Source organism: Calonectris borealis, chromosome 1 (genome assembly GCF_964195595.1).
Source record: "Calonectris borealis chromosome 1, bCalBor7.hap1.2, whole genome shotgun sequence".
Taxonomy (NCBI): domain Eukaryota; kingdom Metazoa; phylum Chordata; class Aves; order Procellariiformes; family Procellariidae; genus Calonectris; species Calonectris borealis.
Window position 1 is genome coordinate 116,151,525 of NC_134312.1, and position 17,423 is coordinate 116,168,947.

Below are 17,423 nucleotides of genomic sequence, written 5' to 3' on the forward strand. Positions count from 1 at the left end.
CATGAACATTTGTGTGCCAATATTGGAAGTTAGATGGCTAGTGGCTTCTCCATTCATTCAGCAGCTGCTTCAGCCATTCTGCCAGCTCCCTGCTTCTCACCACTGTCCTAGAGCAGTCCTTATGAAGACTTTACCTTAGAGTAAAATGCTCTGCTCCCTTTCACATCAAGGGTTTAGGGGAGGGCAATGGTGTTTTGCACAGCAGCTGACTGACTTCCAGCCCAACCATGTGCTGTTCCTCTTCTCTGAGAGACTCCTGGATTCTGCTGTTCCCATGCCTTTCTTCATTCCCGTAAAATAGTGAGATTTTTCTTCTGACTGTGCTCTAACATAATGCCCATGTAATAACATTTCCTATAAGCATGTTAGAGAGCAGATATGTATGTCAATAGTAAATAGCAAATGAACAAAATGGTTCCTCCATTACAGACTCAGAGTTTAATTAGACATTGAAGTCAATCAGTACATATCGACATGCTAAGCAGAAAGATCACATGCAGCAACTACACATAGGCATGCACGCTTAGGGACGGCCCTCTTGCAAAGTCAGGTTTGTGCAATCTGTGACGGGAAAGTGATGGATACCTGGATTTTGAGGATGTATCAGCCCAGCACCAGAAGCTACAGTACATTGCTCCCGCAGCGATGAGAAGTGCAGCGCTTACCCAGCCCACATAGAGAGCAGCTCCTAGTTCTCGTTTCAGTGGCATAGGGACTTTCGGATCATAGAAGTCACGAATGATGCCACCTCCGGTCCAGGACACGGGGATCAGAACGAGGATGCCGGTTAGGAGAAAGGCAACTCCAGCTGCCAGTATGAAGATGCTGATGCCCTGGGTATCCTCCTTGGTCTTATGAGTGTACTTCACACCAACAATGGCCATCAAAAAGGAAATGATTGACAGGAACACTGCAATGCACATGAGGGCTCTGAACGCCTCCAAGGGTGGGGGGAGAGCCAGGACAGAGTCGTAGAATTTGCACTGCAGCCTGACGCCCAGCTGACTGACACAGTCCATCCACAGTCCTTCCCACATGGTCTCAAACACCACGATGTTGCCATCAATGTGGGCAGAAACTCTCCACTGCGGCATAACTGTGGCTGCCAAAGTCCCAACCATGCCGACACCTCCGAATATTAGACCAGTGATTTGTAACACACAGCAAGCCATGCTTCTTCTGAAAAAGACACCTCAGGTGAGGTGGCCTAGACAGTCTTCCAAAATCACTTTTTCATAGAAGAAATATACAGTATGAGAGGGAATATTTTCTTCGGTAGTTTCCTCATAAGGCAAGTTGTTGGGTTTTTTTAAAAGCAGCTCGCTCCAGTGTGAGGTTCAGACAGTTGGAAATCCATTTCTGACTGGCTAGAAGGACCTGCTATTTATTTGCTTTGAAATCCCCTCTGACTACAGCGCCTACCCATCAAGCCTAACAAGTTTCCAGCCAATGGGAAACTAGGAGGGGTGTGTCATAGTTGATTTTACTGCTTCTCATAGTGTGTCTGTAGTGATGTTATAATTAAGCAAGTGTCAGGGATTCAATTAAAGGTACCTAATTGCAGGGCTAATAATTTCTTAACTGCTATGTTGAAATTTAGTACAGAAAGTCTGAACTTCCACCAGTTAAAATATTATGTAAAATAGGTTATAGTTCTTATGACAAAAGCTAAACTTGGACTAGGAGTGGGACTTACTTTCTAAGTGCTACAGCCCTGGGAAAACAGCTGATTTTTTTTTTTTAAATCAGCTAGGAGGTACTTGGTGTAGCTCTTTAATGTAGATTCCTCGTTTTGATCAAACACAAAAGTATAATCATGATATTAGACAAGTACAGGAAAGTCAAGTATTCCAATCAACATCAAAGCTTTACTCTACCAGCTGTATAATTCACAAGGACGACAAAGAAAATAGCTGGCAGAGTTTCATAGCTTCTGCTTTTGAATCCACAAGTAAGGTCGCTATTAGGAAATAAACCTCTATGAGACTCTCTCCCCATTAGAAGGATAGTGTTGTCATTATGTTCCGTACTAATAATCTTCTCCAGATAACATTAGGAGGGGTTGGGGGCAATTGTCTAATATGAAAAGGATGAGCTTTTCTTTCAGCGTACAATGCACCTTAAAGAAGTCAGAGATCCCTCCCACAAACATGTATCTCAGCCTGCACAGATAGGTACAAGCCTGGACAAAAATGCACGCCAAAGACTGATTTGCCTTGGGCAAGTTAGGAATAACTGCTGCATTATGGCTTTTTTACTTTCTTCTCCCTACCTTGAAATAATAGTATATGATGACAACTCACGGGTGTTGTTGAAACTGATGTGTTTCTGGTTACTCCACCTCTTTGAACCGATGGGGCTAGTAAAAAAAAAAAAGTGTTGGCCCGCTAAAGACAATGAAGGCCCCTAGAAGTGCTGTCGAAGAACAACATATTCTTTGATTGTGGTGTTGTGGGTTGTGTGTGTTTGGAAATATCAGACATTGCCTTTGATGGTATTAATTTAGTTACAGCCTTAGGTGCCTACACAACATATTCAAAGCAAAAGCTAAAACCCATGAAAAGTGAATTGCCCATCTAAACCACTCACGGCCCACAAAATCCCCACCTTCCCACAGTTACTAGCTGTAAAGAAGGAGTGCCCAATAATGCAAGTTATACAATATATGTTACATGGCCATATGGAAAATACTCGGAAGGGATCTGGGCAATTCATTTTTGCCTTCAAGTCTGCTAGCAGGAATCTGGAGAGAAAAAATGTCTTCAGCTAAGATGTGAAATGTAACCTTTAGAAACTAAATACATTATTGGATTTGTTCTTATAGAGACATGAATGTTGCATCACTCTTCTGCAGACATAAAAAAAGAATCCCGTGATGCAGAAAAGTTAAGGCACTTTGCTCAATGCCACAAAGAAGGAGATGGTAGAGATGAAATCAGAAGTCATAGATGGTTACCTGTCTAAAAGAAACTCCTTTCTCTGGCAGCAGACTGCTGCCTTAGAAGAAGACTGCACACAGACATGTGCTTTTTAACTTGAGTACAGTCTCCATTCATCCTGTAGGACTTTTTTACCTCTGAATTCTCAAAACTGTTTTTTGATTTGTTATTTTAACTTCAAAAAAGAAATTAACTTATTATGGAAAAGCCTTCCCAAAACTAGCATTTAAATGTCATTTTTTCAACAGAAAAACTCTTTGTGCAACATTTTCAGGCAGCCAGCTCTTGAAGGTATACACAGCTGGAGAACAGAGCATGCCTAATGCCCTGAATCTGTTTATCTGACTGCCTCATCTAGTAGGATTGCTCTGAAATCATTTTTCCTCACATAACTCTGGGAGGGTCAGCCATTGAGGTCATGCATAAAATTACACTCTGTGACAGTCAGGGCATGGTTTGTATAGAGGATGAAATGCTCGCAGAAATACTGTTAAAATGCATCATATGCTGGTGTGTAGCAATACATCCAGAGAGTGCTAAATGATTGAGTGATTGAGTGTTTTTTTGATCCTTAATCGGAAGTAGTACCTATGGTGAGTGACATCCAGTGTAGGTGTAGGCGTAAGAGAGGAACACCCAGGCTACACTGCTGCGTGTACTGTCCAGTGGCAGGATGGCATGATGAAACCTGAGGGGAAGGAAGCAGGAAAGGAAAACCAATAAATGGCAGTTTTGAAACTTGAAGATAAATTTCAGAAATGAAAATGAGCTACAGGAGACAGGTTGAAAAAAAGAAATCAAGAAACACTACCAATATCCTGGAAACTCATAAGGACTGGAAAATCTCATCAACCTCTTAAATGCCAATGAGTCCCTCGCTTTGCTAATCGCTGGAAGAATTATCTTTTGCAGAAAAATCCTGAGTTTGAATCAGCCTGGAGGGAGCTCTTACGCCCTTATATACACTAGAGGACTGTACCTCCATTTAAAGGCTCACTTTACCTCTCAGAAAGAAATGCTTAGTTGACTGAGTTACTTCAAAATCACTCTGAACAGCAGACAGCTCTTAAAGTAGAAATTAAATGCATGCTTACGTGGTGGGCAAGGGAGATACAATGGCTTTAGTGTCAGGTGAGAAGAAATAAAAGGAAAACCCCATTTAGACCTGACTAGACTTTAGAAGTGTCTTCATTCTGTGTATCATCCATCTGTTATGCTATTTGGATGCTTACCTGCCTCAAGACGAGCATACCAGTTCTTACGCAAACATGTCCACCCCAAAATTTGCCTTCAAAGAGGAAAACAGGCGACTGAGGAAGCACGTAGCCTTTACACCTAATCTTTCCCTGGATCTCTGTTCAGATTTACATTTTCTCTTCCCTTCAAATCAGGATGTTCATTTGAATCTTTTCCTGGGGCAATATCTTCTGTTCCCTCCCTGCCTTTTAAAATGTTGATGCCCTTTGAAAAGGAGGAAGTAGAGCATCTCCAGCCTACATGACTAACAGAACCTGTCAATCATCCCCAGTGCTTAATTAATTATAGGCATCAATAATGTAAACACTTAACTGCCTCCCAGAAAGCAGGTTTCATTCCTCTTTGTATATCTTCTATGTACATTGAATTTGAGAGTCCTTATACATACATATGCACCTATATATAGACAAATAGACTTTAGTCTTGTACAAATGCAGAACTATAATGTACATAGTCCATTATGAGCTCCCGTCAAGAATAGATAGGTTGGTTATGCTACAGGATAATGAGCTAAATTTAAGGTTCCGTAACATTTTTGGAACAGGCAAATATGCAGATTTATCAAAAGCACACTTCAGTGATTGCTAAGAGCTGCAGTTAAGTCTCTCCACCTCCCAGAGACTGCAGTTATCCGGTAAGGCTACAAAGCTGCCTGACCGCCTGCAGACTCTGGCAATGGAGAGTCCAGCAGGCTGTGGCTCCGCAGTCATTCTGCATCCTGTCCCCTTGGGCAGAGGTGCTGGGTGAAGCCACGCAGACCTAGATCATCCTCTACATGTAAAATCTGCTTTAAGCATACAACAGATAGGGTTAGGATTGTCTGCAGATCATTTGTTTTGGAAACACATGTGAATGGCATCGGTTTCTCCCTGCTTGTGGCTCCCACTAGTCCATTCATTACGTGCTGGGTTAACCACTTTGTTTTCAACTATTTACAAGGGCTGGTCAATGAAATCATAGTCAAGTTAATAGTTCCATTACGTTCTATGGTATTGTGATTGACTACTGTATTTTGAGCCTGTTGGTGAGGCAAAAGGTTACTTTGATTCTGTTTTAATTCAGGAGAAAATGGACTGAGGCCAACAGAGGCCTTTTTATTTGTGCTAACTTTAATATTGCTGCCTGCACATATGTTAAAAGATGAAGGCACATCTCCTTCCCCCTCTTTTCAAGCGTGGCACATTTTTGAGTGAGAGGAACATCTGCTCAGTGTAGCCTAGAGAGGGATTTCCCCCAGACACATAACAGGCACTGCACTTCGGTGCTGACCTCTAACTTTAGCTTTGAGGCAACCCATGACTGACAGTTGAATTGAAAAGAACTAATATTTATTTTCCGTCATGTTCCTCAGCATGCCTGAAATTCACAGCCTGACAAAACTGCCAAACTCTTAATGATACTCCATGTCTGAGGAAGCCTGTCTCCTGGACACTGTGAATGAACTCGAGTTCAGTGTAAAAAACCCTACAGTAATAAAATATTAAATGCTCCTTTGAGTATTTAATCCATTCAAACTGCTTCAGGCTTTTACAAGGTATTTGTCACCTCAATACTTGCATACAGGGAGCAGCCATCCTGATAGAAATAGAACCTGCCAGAATATATGCTATCTTACTTTGCTGTTTATTGACAGGACCTCAAAGCATATTTGGGGGGCATTTGATTGCGCAGTTCACATTAAGCTGTTGGAAGTATAACAGTGGCAAATTCCCAAGGCAGTATTGATTGTTTTCATAAGGGTTAGCAGCAGGGTATACAGTTAGGCTATTACTGGAAGAAGCACAGTGGAACTCCTTTATTTACACGATTTACTGTGATGGAATAAAAGAGGAGGAGAAGGTATATTGTGGCAGTGATGATCTAAAGACAGATGAGAGGCAAGGTTTGTAGAAAGAGGTAATAGGTTTTATTAGACTACCTGATACTGTTAGAAACAAGCTCTTAGGCTCAGAATCCCAAGAAAGATTGCTTTTGGAGCACAGCATAATAATACACCCTTGAACTAGCTCTCCAGCAATCAAGCAGTGCAGGTAACGAAAAAAGTAAGTCTCAAACTTTGAAGAACAGGGTTTTTTCCCGTCTTTCTCAGTCATAATTTGGGGTCCTCCCTCTCCTCCTCCTGTACCCCTCACTTTTTGTCCTCTCCCAAACCCCACCTCCTGAATGTAACTAACTACACTGTTAAATTCCACCTCCAAAATAAACCCTAGCAGCATGAGCTCCATCACCACTAGCCTCAAACTTGTGCACCCAATGACACCCCCAAACCTGTCATCTCAGCACATAGCAGGGTCACCCTCTAAGCCCACACTCTCCCCTTTCTCTCTCTACCCAAATCTAGAGTCCTTTATCAAACTTCTGGGCTTCTGGCCAGAATGTTCCATACTTCTCTCTCCTTAGGATTGGGATTCACCTCTTCCCTGGGACACCCTGGCTGACTTTCCCCGGCTGGCAAGCTGGGCATCCCCTAGGAAGGAGAGGCATAGCCCCTGCCGTTGGGCCTGCGTAGCTGGCAGGGTTCATCTCCCAATTTACCTTCGTTCCCCTTCAAACAGAGGGAGAGGAGAGGATACAGAGGAGAAGGGAAGCCCTGCCCAGGCAACCAGCTGTTCCTGCGCTCACACAAAAGAACCTCTTCCTGGAAGTCATAAATCACTTTGGATTTGTGCTGGCACAGAGCCCAAAGCAGGAGTATTTCGCAGGAAGCAATTAATTTTTGTCACTTGCTCTGAGAACACCCTCTCCAGCATCGTGAATCATAGCAGCTCCAAGGATGCACCACTGTCACTGCAATTGTGCACATTGATGCATCTCTCTGGGGCTGATGAGTCTCTGCACAGTGACAGCCCACAGCCTGCAAGGGCACAAATGATTCACCAGTGTGGGCACACTGCTTTCCCCCAGGGACAATCCAGCACTGTTCCTAATTGCAGCATACCATGTAGCCAGTCAAAATATCAAAATATGAACTTCTTTGTCCATGATCAAGCAGTAGCTGCTTTCATTCCAGATCTGAAATTTGTAGTTTAGTACACAGTGCAATACTTCAGGAGGAGGAATGTCTAATAACTATTTCTACCAACCACGTGTTGGGAGTTAAGGGGCTGGAAGTTAGGGAAGGGAAAAGAAAAAAGATAGAAAACAGTCTGATATGTGCAGACTGACTTAAAAACAAGGATAAAGTGGAGGAGGGAAAGACCTCAGTAAATCTGATGCTTTTATGTTGGAATGGAACAGGGCTCACATTGTGAGGCAGAAAATGGTATGTGAAGGATCATTAAGATGAGAGGATCTGTGTCTCTGCAGAAGATCTTTGCCAATGAGGTGAAGGTGCCTGGAACACTAAGGGAGAACAGCTCCTCTAATCCTGATAACGTTATTCTTTATTAATTAGACTGAACAGCTTAGGGATGTGAATGTGGATGAGGCTTAAAAATTCCTTAGAAAGTGTCTGGAATGTGAGTCTCATGGGGAAGGAAAGGAGAGACGTGTAGGAGTAAGGCTGCTACTCATCTGGATTAATAACTCCACAGAGAAGGTATTTGGTAGAATAACAGAAATAGGTAACCAACCAGCAAAGAAAATATATCTAAGAGGTCAGAAAATGTGGGGGGGAAATGAGACTCAATAAAAGTCAATCCAAATTAGGCTTTTCAAAAAATAGAGTAAAAAAGGTGCTACAGGCATACAAATAATACAGAACAGCAAGGGAACAGGCATGCTAAGTTGTGAGTATGAGTCTAAGAAAGGTAGTTAGCCCTTCTCTTCTTTGAATTTAAGTAACAACAATGATATAGAAGGAGAGCATAACAGTATTACAATACTGTATCCAAGGTGGATAAAAAACTCCAAATCTTTATGAGCACAAGCTGAAGAAAGAGAGTCATTTCCACTGAAGGAAATTCAGCATGTGCAGTTCCAAATCAAGTAGCAAGGACTGTTAGCATATGTGTCAAATTAGGAGTGATACTATGTGTGTCTGGAGAACAGCGAAACTAAGGGAATGAGTGGGGAGGTGGAAAACCCTGGGCACTAGAAACCTGTTAGTTAGAATCTAATAGTATAATATGATTTTAAATGCATTATGAAGAAAAGAATAAATATGTAGAAGTAAATGGAAAGTTAAATAAAATGCAGCATGGACTTAGCAAAAATAGATTCAGTTTTTGTTCGGTAACATTTTCTAGAAAATAAAGTTTGAGCAACTCTAATCCATTTGGACCTTATTAAAGCATCGGACACAGCAGTGGGAAATTAACAGAGACACTGAAGAGAGAAGAGTGAAAATAATGTAATGTGGATGCAGAATCTATGAGTGAGTAAAACAACAAAAGGATATATTGGAAGGAGAACTATCACGTTCCTATTTCCAGACATTGTTTTCTGCTACTGTTGGAGCCAAGGATTTCTCTGGGGTCTCATCTTATTACCCTCAGGGATCTAGCAATAAAGGAGGAACTGCAGCAAGGAAATTTGCATTAGACACCCAGCTGGTCAATGTACTGGCAATGGTTAAGTCCTACAGCGCAGGAAAGCTGGTGATCTTGAGGCCTGGAATAAGAGAAGTGCAATGCATTTAACGTATTCAAGGAAGGTATTTGCTTGGTTTTGTGAATCATTTACTACAGGCAATAAGTATATTCAGTGTACTCAGCAGTGGTGAGGCTTCCTCTGGAATTCCTTGTCCAGGTTTGGGCATCAAACTTAAAGAAAGAGGTGGAGCAGCCAAAAGCAATCAGAGGAGGTAAACAAGTATGGGGAGAAATTTAACGAGCATGCCAGTGTGGAAAGAATTAGAGATGATTAAGCTAAGCAAGAGAGGTTCAAGAGGTCAGATGGTAACAGTCCTGAAATATGGAAAAGGCTGCCTGCTTTAAAGGAAAGCAGTAGTCTGTTTTCTGTGCCTACTGCTGATGGGACAAGAAATAATGAAGCAGCCTTAGCCTGCAGTGAGGAGATTTAGTTTAAGCTTCATGACAACATTTTTAATGAAAATTATAATTAAGTACTGGGATAGATTGCTAAGGACACTGCAGAGTAGCCACCTCTGGAAGTTTTTATTGCACAAACATCTCAGGAATAATTTTGGTGTATTTATTCATTGAGAAGAGCAATGGAGTAGTTAATAGCTATCACCTTTTCTAGAGTGAACTCCACTCACATCGTCTTCTCCTCCTATTTGTCCTCTTTGGCCCTACATGGACCACCTCCCACTCGTGAAAGGAACTGATGGTGCTGATGGAACTCTTGACGGTACCCAGGTAAACTAGTTGGCATCAGCCTTTTCCTCATTTCTCAAGCAAGGCTTATTTAGGACTGCTAATGGCCTACATCCCTTAGGTGTCGGTTCCTTGCTGAGACTTTGCAGGAAAGTATTGTGGCCACCAGCTCCATGGAGCAGTGGGGTGAGTGGGGAGGCAGCATGGTTAGCAAGGGGTCAGTTTGCTTTGCTGCCTAGGATTTGATCCGTGGTAGAGTCGCAGGCAAAGTCCAAGGGCTAGAAACATCCAAAATGCAGAACAGAGGCGGGCGTTGGTTGAGGGGGTCAGCTCAGGGGCTCAACCCTGCTCTGCAAGGCAAGACTAGGGCAGTGGACATGCCTGTGGACTGGCCAGGACCTTCACAGGGCTGGAGTTACCCAGTGCTGACCTTCTTCCGGCTCAGCAGGTAAGGAGAGCTGCGGATCATGCCTCATGCTCAGAAAGTTCACTGCCTCTGCCTCTGCTGTGTGGGGTCAGAGTATGACCCTTGGTGAAGGGCTTAAATCCCAGACAAGCCTGCTCTTTCATTAAGCACAAAGATACCCTGCGTACAGGAGGCTGGAAGTGGGGACAGTACTTCCAAGCACAACTGTCCACTGGCCCTGGTCTCCTGCTGCTCTGTAGGCACCTGCCCCTGACAGTGGCAGCAGCAGATCTCCATACATCTCCAGGCTGACACAGTAAGGCCATTCTTATATTTCAGTAATGAGCCTTTCTTGCTGTGAGGCCCAAGATATGGCCTCTCCTAATCTCTCCCTGCTCCATTTTCTATTATTCTTTACTAGTCATGTTTGAGAGTGGAACAGAAAGCAAGCAGCCTGCAAATAAGCTCTCACATATAGGCACCATATTCAAAAATATGGAGGTGTACAACAGCTATTCAGGACTGCACCTTAAAGAGACCGACAAATCCATTATATGCAGCTGGCCTTACTGGATTTGCAGATGTGCGATAACCTCATGTGTCAGATGATTCATTCTCATATAAAATTGCAAAACAGGGGCTCACACACACTCAGGCTCTGTTACAACCTGCACAAAACAGCTCCTGAAACTGCGGCTCTGCTGCCACCCATGTGTTTACCACCTCGCTGTCTAGCTCTAACGAGCGCAGTGCTAGTAATGCAGGCAGCAGTTCTACCCTCTAGACCTTCACAGCAGTTGCAGCAGCAGTGGGAGAATTTCAGAAGGGGCTCATTATAAATGAAAGCCCAGTTGCTCAATCACGGAGCGGTGATTGAAATCTTGAACCTTCACTCATCTGAGTTAAACGAGCGTTACTCTTCTCTGACCTGCAGGTTGTGCATTCATTTACACAGCACAGAGGGCACCAGCTGGACCTGGAAAGGCTCCACATCCATTTTACAGCGCAGGAATGCATGCAAGCACCCAAAGTGCAGGGCAAAGGGGAACAAGCTAGACACCCTTGGTTTAATTTATGGAGGCAAATGCTTATTTCCCAAATAATTTCTCTTGTCTGTAAGCACGAAAATGAGTTCTAAATTACAGGATAATATTTGAAAGTTTATTGCTTCATGTAGTTGTTTTGTGCTTGGATATATTCCCTTAGACAGGACCCTTTGCTCAGACTACTCAGGGTTTATTTAAGGCACAAACCTGGGGGAGGCCAGCTCTGTTTAAAATGGAAGCTTTCATCTCAGTTCTCTTTAAGACATGGTATATGGGTGAGATACAATTTAAAGGAAATGGCTGGATGTGCATGGGAGGTAGTTAAGGGGGAATATGTCTATTTTATAATAAGGTGAACTGTTTGCAGCATATATAGGATCTCTACGGGAGATTTTCAAAAACTTCAGGGTCCCACCCACAGTCCATTGGACTTGTATTCCTGTTAGTCCCGTGGATAGTTTTGGGAGTCTTCTTATAGTCTTCTTGTATCTTCTTTCGTTTGTACAACTAGATCAGTGTGTGCTTTACCAGGAACAGATAATACTGTCTGATGTAGCAGTAGTATTCGATGTACACAGGGCTTTTGCAGAGATGTCATGCTTCTCTCCCTTTCACTGAGGCTTGCCTCAGACTTGTAGATGAATACTGTATGAGTCACTCCGTGTTTTGACAGCAGAGAGAACTACAGTGCCCCGGTACATATACATGTAGTTTTGTGAGTAAGATCTTGTACCTAACTTTTAGAGGGATGAACTAGGCAGGTGACTTTATTATAGGCATCGTTATAAACCCTGGTGTTCTCGCTACGCGTTCTGTGTAGGATACTCACAAGTGCTGCTAACAACAGGTTTTCTCCTCCACTCTCTTCCCCCCAAAAAAGAGACTGGACTGGCGTATAAACATTAGTGAAGGAATACAAAGGAAATACAGCCACACGCTGCTATATTACAGCAAGGTCATGCGCGTTACACGTATACATATGTAGAAATAATTTGCTTAAAAATGAGGAGGAAAAATAAATTTACATAATCAAGCACATCTTACTATGTATCTTACAAGCATTGTGAAGAGAGTTCTAGAGCAGATTTTGATTTCTTCTAGCTTGTTCAGAGTTGCATCTTATGAAGTGAAGAATTTGCTTCCAAACTTTCAAGTAGTAATAGTCCAAGGAATTTACTAAAGAACTACAGATCACATAATAAAGTTTCTATAAAATATTTAAAACAATCAATCAAACTCTAGAACAAGAATGTTATTCTCCATTAAACACCACAAATTGAATTGTGTTTCCAGTTCAGTGAAAGGCAAAATTCCATTGATTTCTGTGGGTCTGGAGTTACACCTTACACATTGGTTACAAAATTCTATTAAAATATTACTACTATTGATTAATTTATTAATTTATTAAATTAATTTGTATGGAACTATTTATTTTTCAGTAGACTGGATTTCTTTACATTGTTGCTTATCATGGATGCATGACCTTATTATTAAAATATTGTTTAGCTTGTTTTAATGTGAACTGTGAGAAAATACTATCATTGTTTATGTTCCTTATGCCTATAAACTATGCTGGTGTGAGTGCATCCCAGCAAAAATATTGGCCTGATTGATTGTACAAAAGACCCTTATGTAAAACTATATCATCTATCACAGAGTCCTGCAGCAAGTAACCAACACAGTGTTTGTGATCTGTGCAATATTGCAAAATGTTGTAAGCCACGAGGGGTTTGCAAGGGAATACTGTTGCTTCTAAAAAGAAGGATGTGATAGAGTTTTTCCTATATGGATTACAAAAGAAATATTAACTTTCACCAAAAAGATGATATTTAGGATGAACATAGAGCTATGTTTATTCTCTGAAATAAGGGATATTTTTCATGTATTTCAGCTTACCTTCCTCTGCTGAATAAATTCTTCATGCAACCTTCCATTAAACCTACAGTAAATCAACGCCTTAGTGAATGCTTTTCTTTTAAACCATTATTATCTTGTCCTTATTCACTGTTATGCCCTCTTTCCCAGGCAGGAAAAAAAAAAAAACCCAGCTGCTTAATTCCCCTCTTCTTTGCAATAGGCCAGAATGTCATATCACAGTGGAACTTTAAGCCCTTTATTACTGTTTTACACATAAAATGCAACCCAAATCAAAGCCACACAACCCAAAAGCTATTCCAAGTTACTATTACAATAATATTAAACATTCACCTTTCCATGCATGAAAATTGTCCGTGCTGCACATTAGCCACAGCAGAGCCCACTGAGGGTAACTGCAGCTCCAAAACGCAGCCCCAGCAGCAGCAGTTACAGGACAGAAGGCAAAGGCTGCTTTCTAGCTGCCCTTTTGTGCAGAAGCTGAAATCCATCCAGACAGATTGAATGCTTCAAAAATAAGAAAAGGCAGAAGGCATCTAGACGTACTGACTTTTGGAGTATGAGCTTTCGGTCATCCTGTGCAAATGCTGGCTGTGAGTGGGGTAGTGGGCTGGTGCGGAGTATCCATAGCTTCTGGTTTTCTCACAACAGCGGCAAAAGCAACAGAATATGGCTCCGGCAGCAATGAGGCAGAAGGCAGCTACCCAGCCCAGGTAGAGGGCCTCTCCAAGCTCCCTTTTCTGTGCAACGTTGACCACGGGGTTGTAGAAGTCAGTGATGATGGTGTTGGCAACCCAGCAGACTGGAATGAGCTCGACGGCACCCGAGAGGATGAAGAGGAGCCCAGCCGTCAGAAGAATATAGCCCTTGGCTTGCCAGGGGCTCTGCGTGCACTGCGTGCACTTCATCCCAAAAATGGCAACCATGAAAGCGAGGAAGGAGAGCACCGACCCAGCACACATCAGCCCTCTGGATGCCTGCAGGTCTGGCGAGAGGGCCAGCACGGAGTCGTAGACCTTGCACTGCATCCTGATGTTGGCTTGCCTGATGCAGTGCATCCACAGGCCTTCCCAAATGGTCTCAAACACGATGATGTTGTTCTCGATGAAGGCAGACACCCTCCACTGAGGCATGCCCGTGACAGCAAACGTCCCGATCATGCCAATGCCACCAACGAGCAGCCCGGCAATCTGCAAAGCACCACCGACCATGTTGCCTTTGCGAGGTGAGGACACCTCGGCAGGTTCCCTGAGCCAGGCGCACACTGCTGGCAAAAAAATGAGCAACTTTTTCCGAAAATCGTTGTCCCTTCTGCAAAGAAAGTTTCAGAGTCAGTCTGCACAACTTTAAATCAGCTTAAATCTGGCATGAGCTACCTGGGACTTGGCTGCACCTTCATCACCTTTATAATTCCCCCCCGCCGCCACCACTGACTCAAAGAGGCAAACTGAGCAATCAAGTGGAACAACTTTCCAAAGCAAGAGAAAGGACAGGGTGTGTGTAAACCAGCAAGAGCCACTTAGGATAAATGTACCTTCTGTGGAAAATGCTTTGCATTGAAGTCGCTTATTTAAAAAAAAAAAAGGCAAGCCCTACCCTTTAGCTATTGTCTACAGGTTTGCCTGTGCTAGGGAAATGGACTGGTCTCGGTGGGGAGACTTAGGTGTGCACTGGTGCAGTTACTGAAGCTGTTGCACTGAACAAGCAAGAATATTCTGCTTCGGCTCGCTCGGTGGCAAATTGCCAGGAGGAAAGCAGAGCCCCGCTCCCTGCCACAGGGCCTCTGCTCCCAAAAGTGCTTTTGCTCTGAAGCTTGAAGGAGAGTACTGCAGTGACAGGATCAAGGAACAAAGCAAATCCAAAAGATAAAGTATCTCTGAACCTGAAACAGTTCTGCAGAGGATAATCAAAGCTGCAAAAGACCATTTAAGAGGTAGAAGGAAAAATAAGAGACCTCAATCCTGCTAATACCTGTATACATATACAGCTTTATACATTTCTGTTGCTCTACCGAGTGTTATGGGGATAGGCAGGCTTCTGGAGATGTCCACATGCTTAGATGATTGCACAATCAGGTCTACAGAATGGTGATTTAAGCTAAGTAGCAAATTGTTTTCCTGTGCAAAAGTGAACCCAGCGATTACCCTATGATGGAGTCTAGTGCAATGGAAAGCATTGGCTCTCCAGGTAAAGACCTATTAGAGCTATCCATGTACAAACAAATACTTTAGAAAAACATCATTTTAATGAAAAAAAAATTAAGCATAATAATTATGGAGAGCAGGTAAACTATTCATTCATGAGTTCTTGTGTGATGTGACCAGCAGACAATCCTGGAAAATGTAAGGTGAAGAAATTTGGGAAAGTCAGAGCAACAGAAACCACAGTCAAAAATCTAGAAAAAAACCCAGGCAGGTAACAGTGGATTCTTTTTATAAATTCATATAGCTACGAATGTATACATGAAATATTCAGCCTCATCTCTGCATGTGCCTTAACATGGAAAATAAAAAATTAGGCAAAAACTAGGATTTTTTATTGTAAAGTAGTAGTCCGTATGTTAAGACAAGAACTAATTTGCTACACTGTAAAAGATCAATTTAGGATATAATTAGCCAGATATTGAAATACCAGTCTCCTCCTATTCATTTGAACTTTCTTGCCTCTATTTCTTTTCTTGCCGTTTATATATCTTCAAAAACAGAAAGTAAATGCAAGAAATAGAGCAATGCAGTGCTAAATATGCCAGCTTGTTGGCATATCAAAGATAGAGAAAAGATAAAAGTCCCACTTACATGTAATATTTTATGCTCCCTAAGTGTGTTTCTGTGTGTGTGCATAAAACTGTGGTTAGGAGGCAAGGGAAAGTGAGAAGCACTCTACAGATCTTTCCATATTCAGTTTGGTTTTCATATCCACCTTTTCTGCTTTTTCAATCTCTGCAGCAGGCTGCTGCTTATAAAGACATGCTAAAAGGATAAAGGCAGGTAACGTCTCCTTCTGTTTCCCTTGAGCCCCGATTTGTGGCCAAGCAACTTTCCATTATGCCCTTTTGGTTTTGTTTATATCCCTGAAATCAAACCTGCTGTCTGCATGCCTTTCCTAATCCAAAGGCACGGAGTGCCTTGCCCTAAAAAGCGCAGTTAGTCTGACAGCAGCTCCAAAAGCCTTTTAAGGGATGAGAAGCCAAGCAGGAATCTGTTTTTTCAGGTTTGCTCCTACTGCTGCAGTGCTCAGCAGTATCTGATCCCGCTGCAACTACACTGCCTGCTCTGCATTTCTCCTGCCATACATTTGTACTTGCAATTTTGGCTTCTTTTGCCATCAGGCAGCCTCCCCTGGCAGTTCGAGCCCCTTTTGCCATGTCTGTGAGCAAGGCAAGGGAGGGGCTCTATAGCCTCCTGAGATGGGGACCGTGACTGCCGTCTGAGCTGAAGGCCCATGTCATTTTTGACTGCCCAGGGGCTTTACACTCTGCACCCCATGCCCCGGCGCCCTGCTGCGCTCCTTGCCTCCGTGGCCTGCGTGCACAGGGGGGTGGGCAGTGCCCTCCTCCCAAAGGTGAGGTGCGCTGGAGGTGCAAGGGCTCTGGGGGGCAAGAGCTCTCCTCCTGCCGCAACCCCTGGTCTCCTGTGAAGGGTGTCATTTTCCAGCCAGCAATAAAGGGTGACTTGATTCTGTTGGGCAGAACGTATACATTCCCAATGCATTAATTTGGTGAGGCCACACTAACTCTTACTGTATTGAGGTAGGAACTGTATAGACTGCTATAGCATGAGAGAGTCTGGATCTGTGTAACTGAAATCACAATTTGCTGCTTTGCGTGCTGCAAACTAGTCCTGTCATACAGACCCATAAGTGATGGGGATTTGGGTACAGGACAGGGAAAATCGAGTGGGGAAAACTTCTGGGATGCCCGGATTCATAGAATCACGGAATAATTCGAGTTAGAAGGAGCCTCTGGATGTCAACTAATCCAACCCATGATTGAAGCTGTGCCCTTCAAAGTTATGAGGCTAAGAATTCAATCAACATCCATTTCAGTCATCAAAAAATGTCCCAAATTTTTTTTGGGGAAGAGGGTGGTTAAATTCCCCCAAGGGTGAGACAAGGAGGATTTTGAGGAGAGGCTATAAATGCACAGTATTTCTCTGCTAAAATGGATTTGGCATATTAAATATATAATAATGTAATTATCATTGCACGATTTTGCAGCCCCATGGCTGCCACTTAAACAGCAAAGAAAAAGCTACCAGCCTATAGCAGAACAAATAAACAAGCACTTTAATAACATATCAGTAAGTAAACACAAGTGTGATACAAGCAGCAGGACTGATTTTTCTTAGAGACTGCTGAAGTTCTAATTTACAGGACATGGAAAATAATTAGCTGAGCAAATATAATTTAACCACCTTATTGATTAATTTAGGAAACCATTAAAGCTCCCATATAAGTTCATGGTAAGATTGTGTCTGCATCAAGGATTCAGTATTTGCACATTCTTAGAAGGATTACATTTTAGTGCCTTATCTTGCTTAAAACCATTTTCAGAAGGAAATGTGGGGAAATCTTATTTAGCATTATGGATTGCATCTGCTTGTTTGCAATTAAAACACAGGAAGGGGGCAAGTCAAGAATCTCATTATTCGTTCTTCTCTGTATTCAAACATGCCATTTCATT

At 42.7% G+C, this 17,423-nt stretch overlaps 2 protein-coding genes across 2 annotated transcripts; both read right to left on the bottom strand.

The window, feature by feature from the left end:
* Window positions 1–503: 503 nt before the first annotated feature.
* LOC142093091 (claudin-8-like) lies at window positions 504–1,184 on the bottom strand. Its single transcript, XM_075174002.1, has one exon. The coding sequence runs from the start codon at window positions 1,170–1,172 to the stop codon at window positions 504–506; it is 669 nt and encodes a 222-aa protein (XP_075030103.1). The 5' UTR covers window positions 1,173–1,184.
* Window positions 1,185–13,278: 12,094 nt separating this feature from the next.
* LOC142093166 (claudin-8-like) lies at window positions 13,279–13,953 on the bottom strand. The gene has a single exon (XM_075174119.1). It carries the CDS (start codon window positions 13,951–13,953, stop codon window positions 13,279–13,281), a length of 675 nt encoding a protein of 224 aa, XP_075030220.1.
* Window positions 13,954–17,423: the final 3,470 nt, after the last annotated feature.

Excerpts from the sequence above, each read along its gene's own strand:
- LOC142093091 (XM_075174002.1), bottom strand. The coding sequence starts at position 1,172 with ATGGCTTGCTGTGTGTTACAAATCACTGGTCTAATATTCGGAGGTGTC.
- LOC142093166 (XM_075174119.1), bottom strand. The coding sequence starts at position 13,953 with ATGGTCGGTGGTGCTTTGCAGATTGCCGGGCTGCTCGTTGGTGGCATT.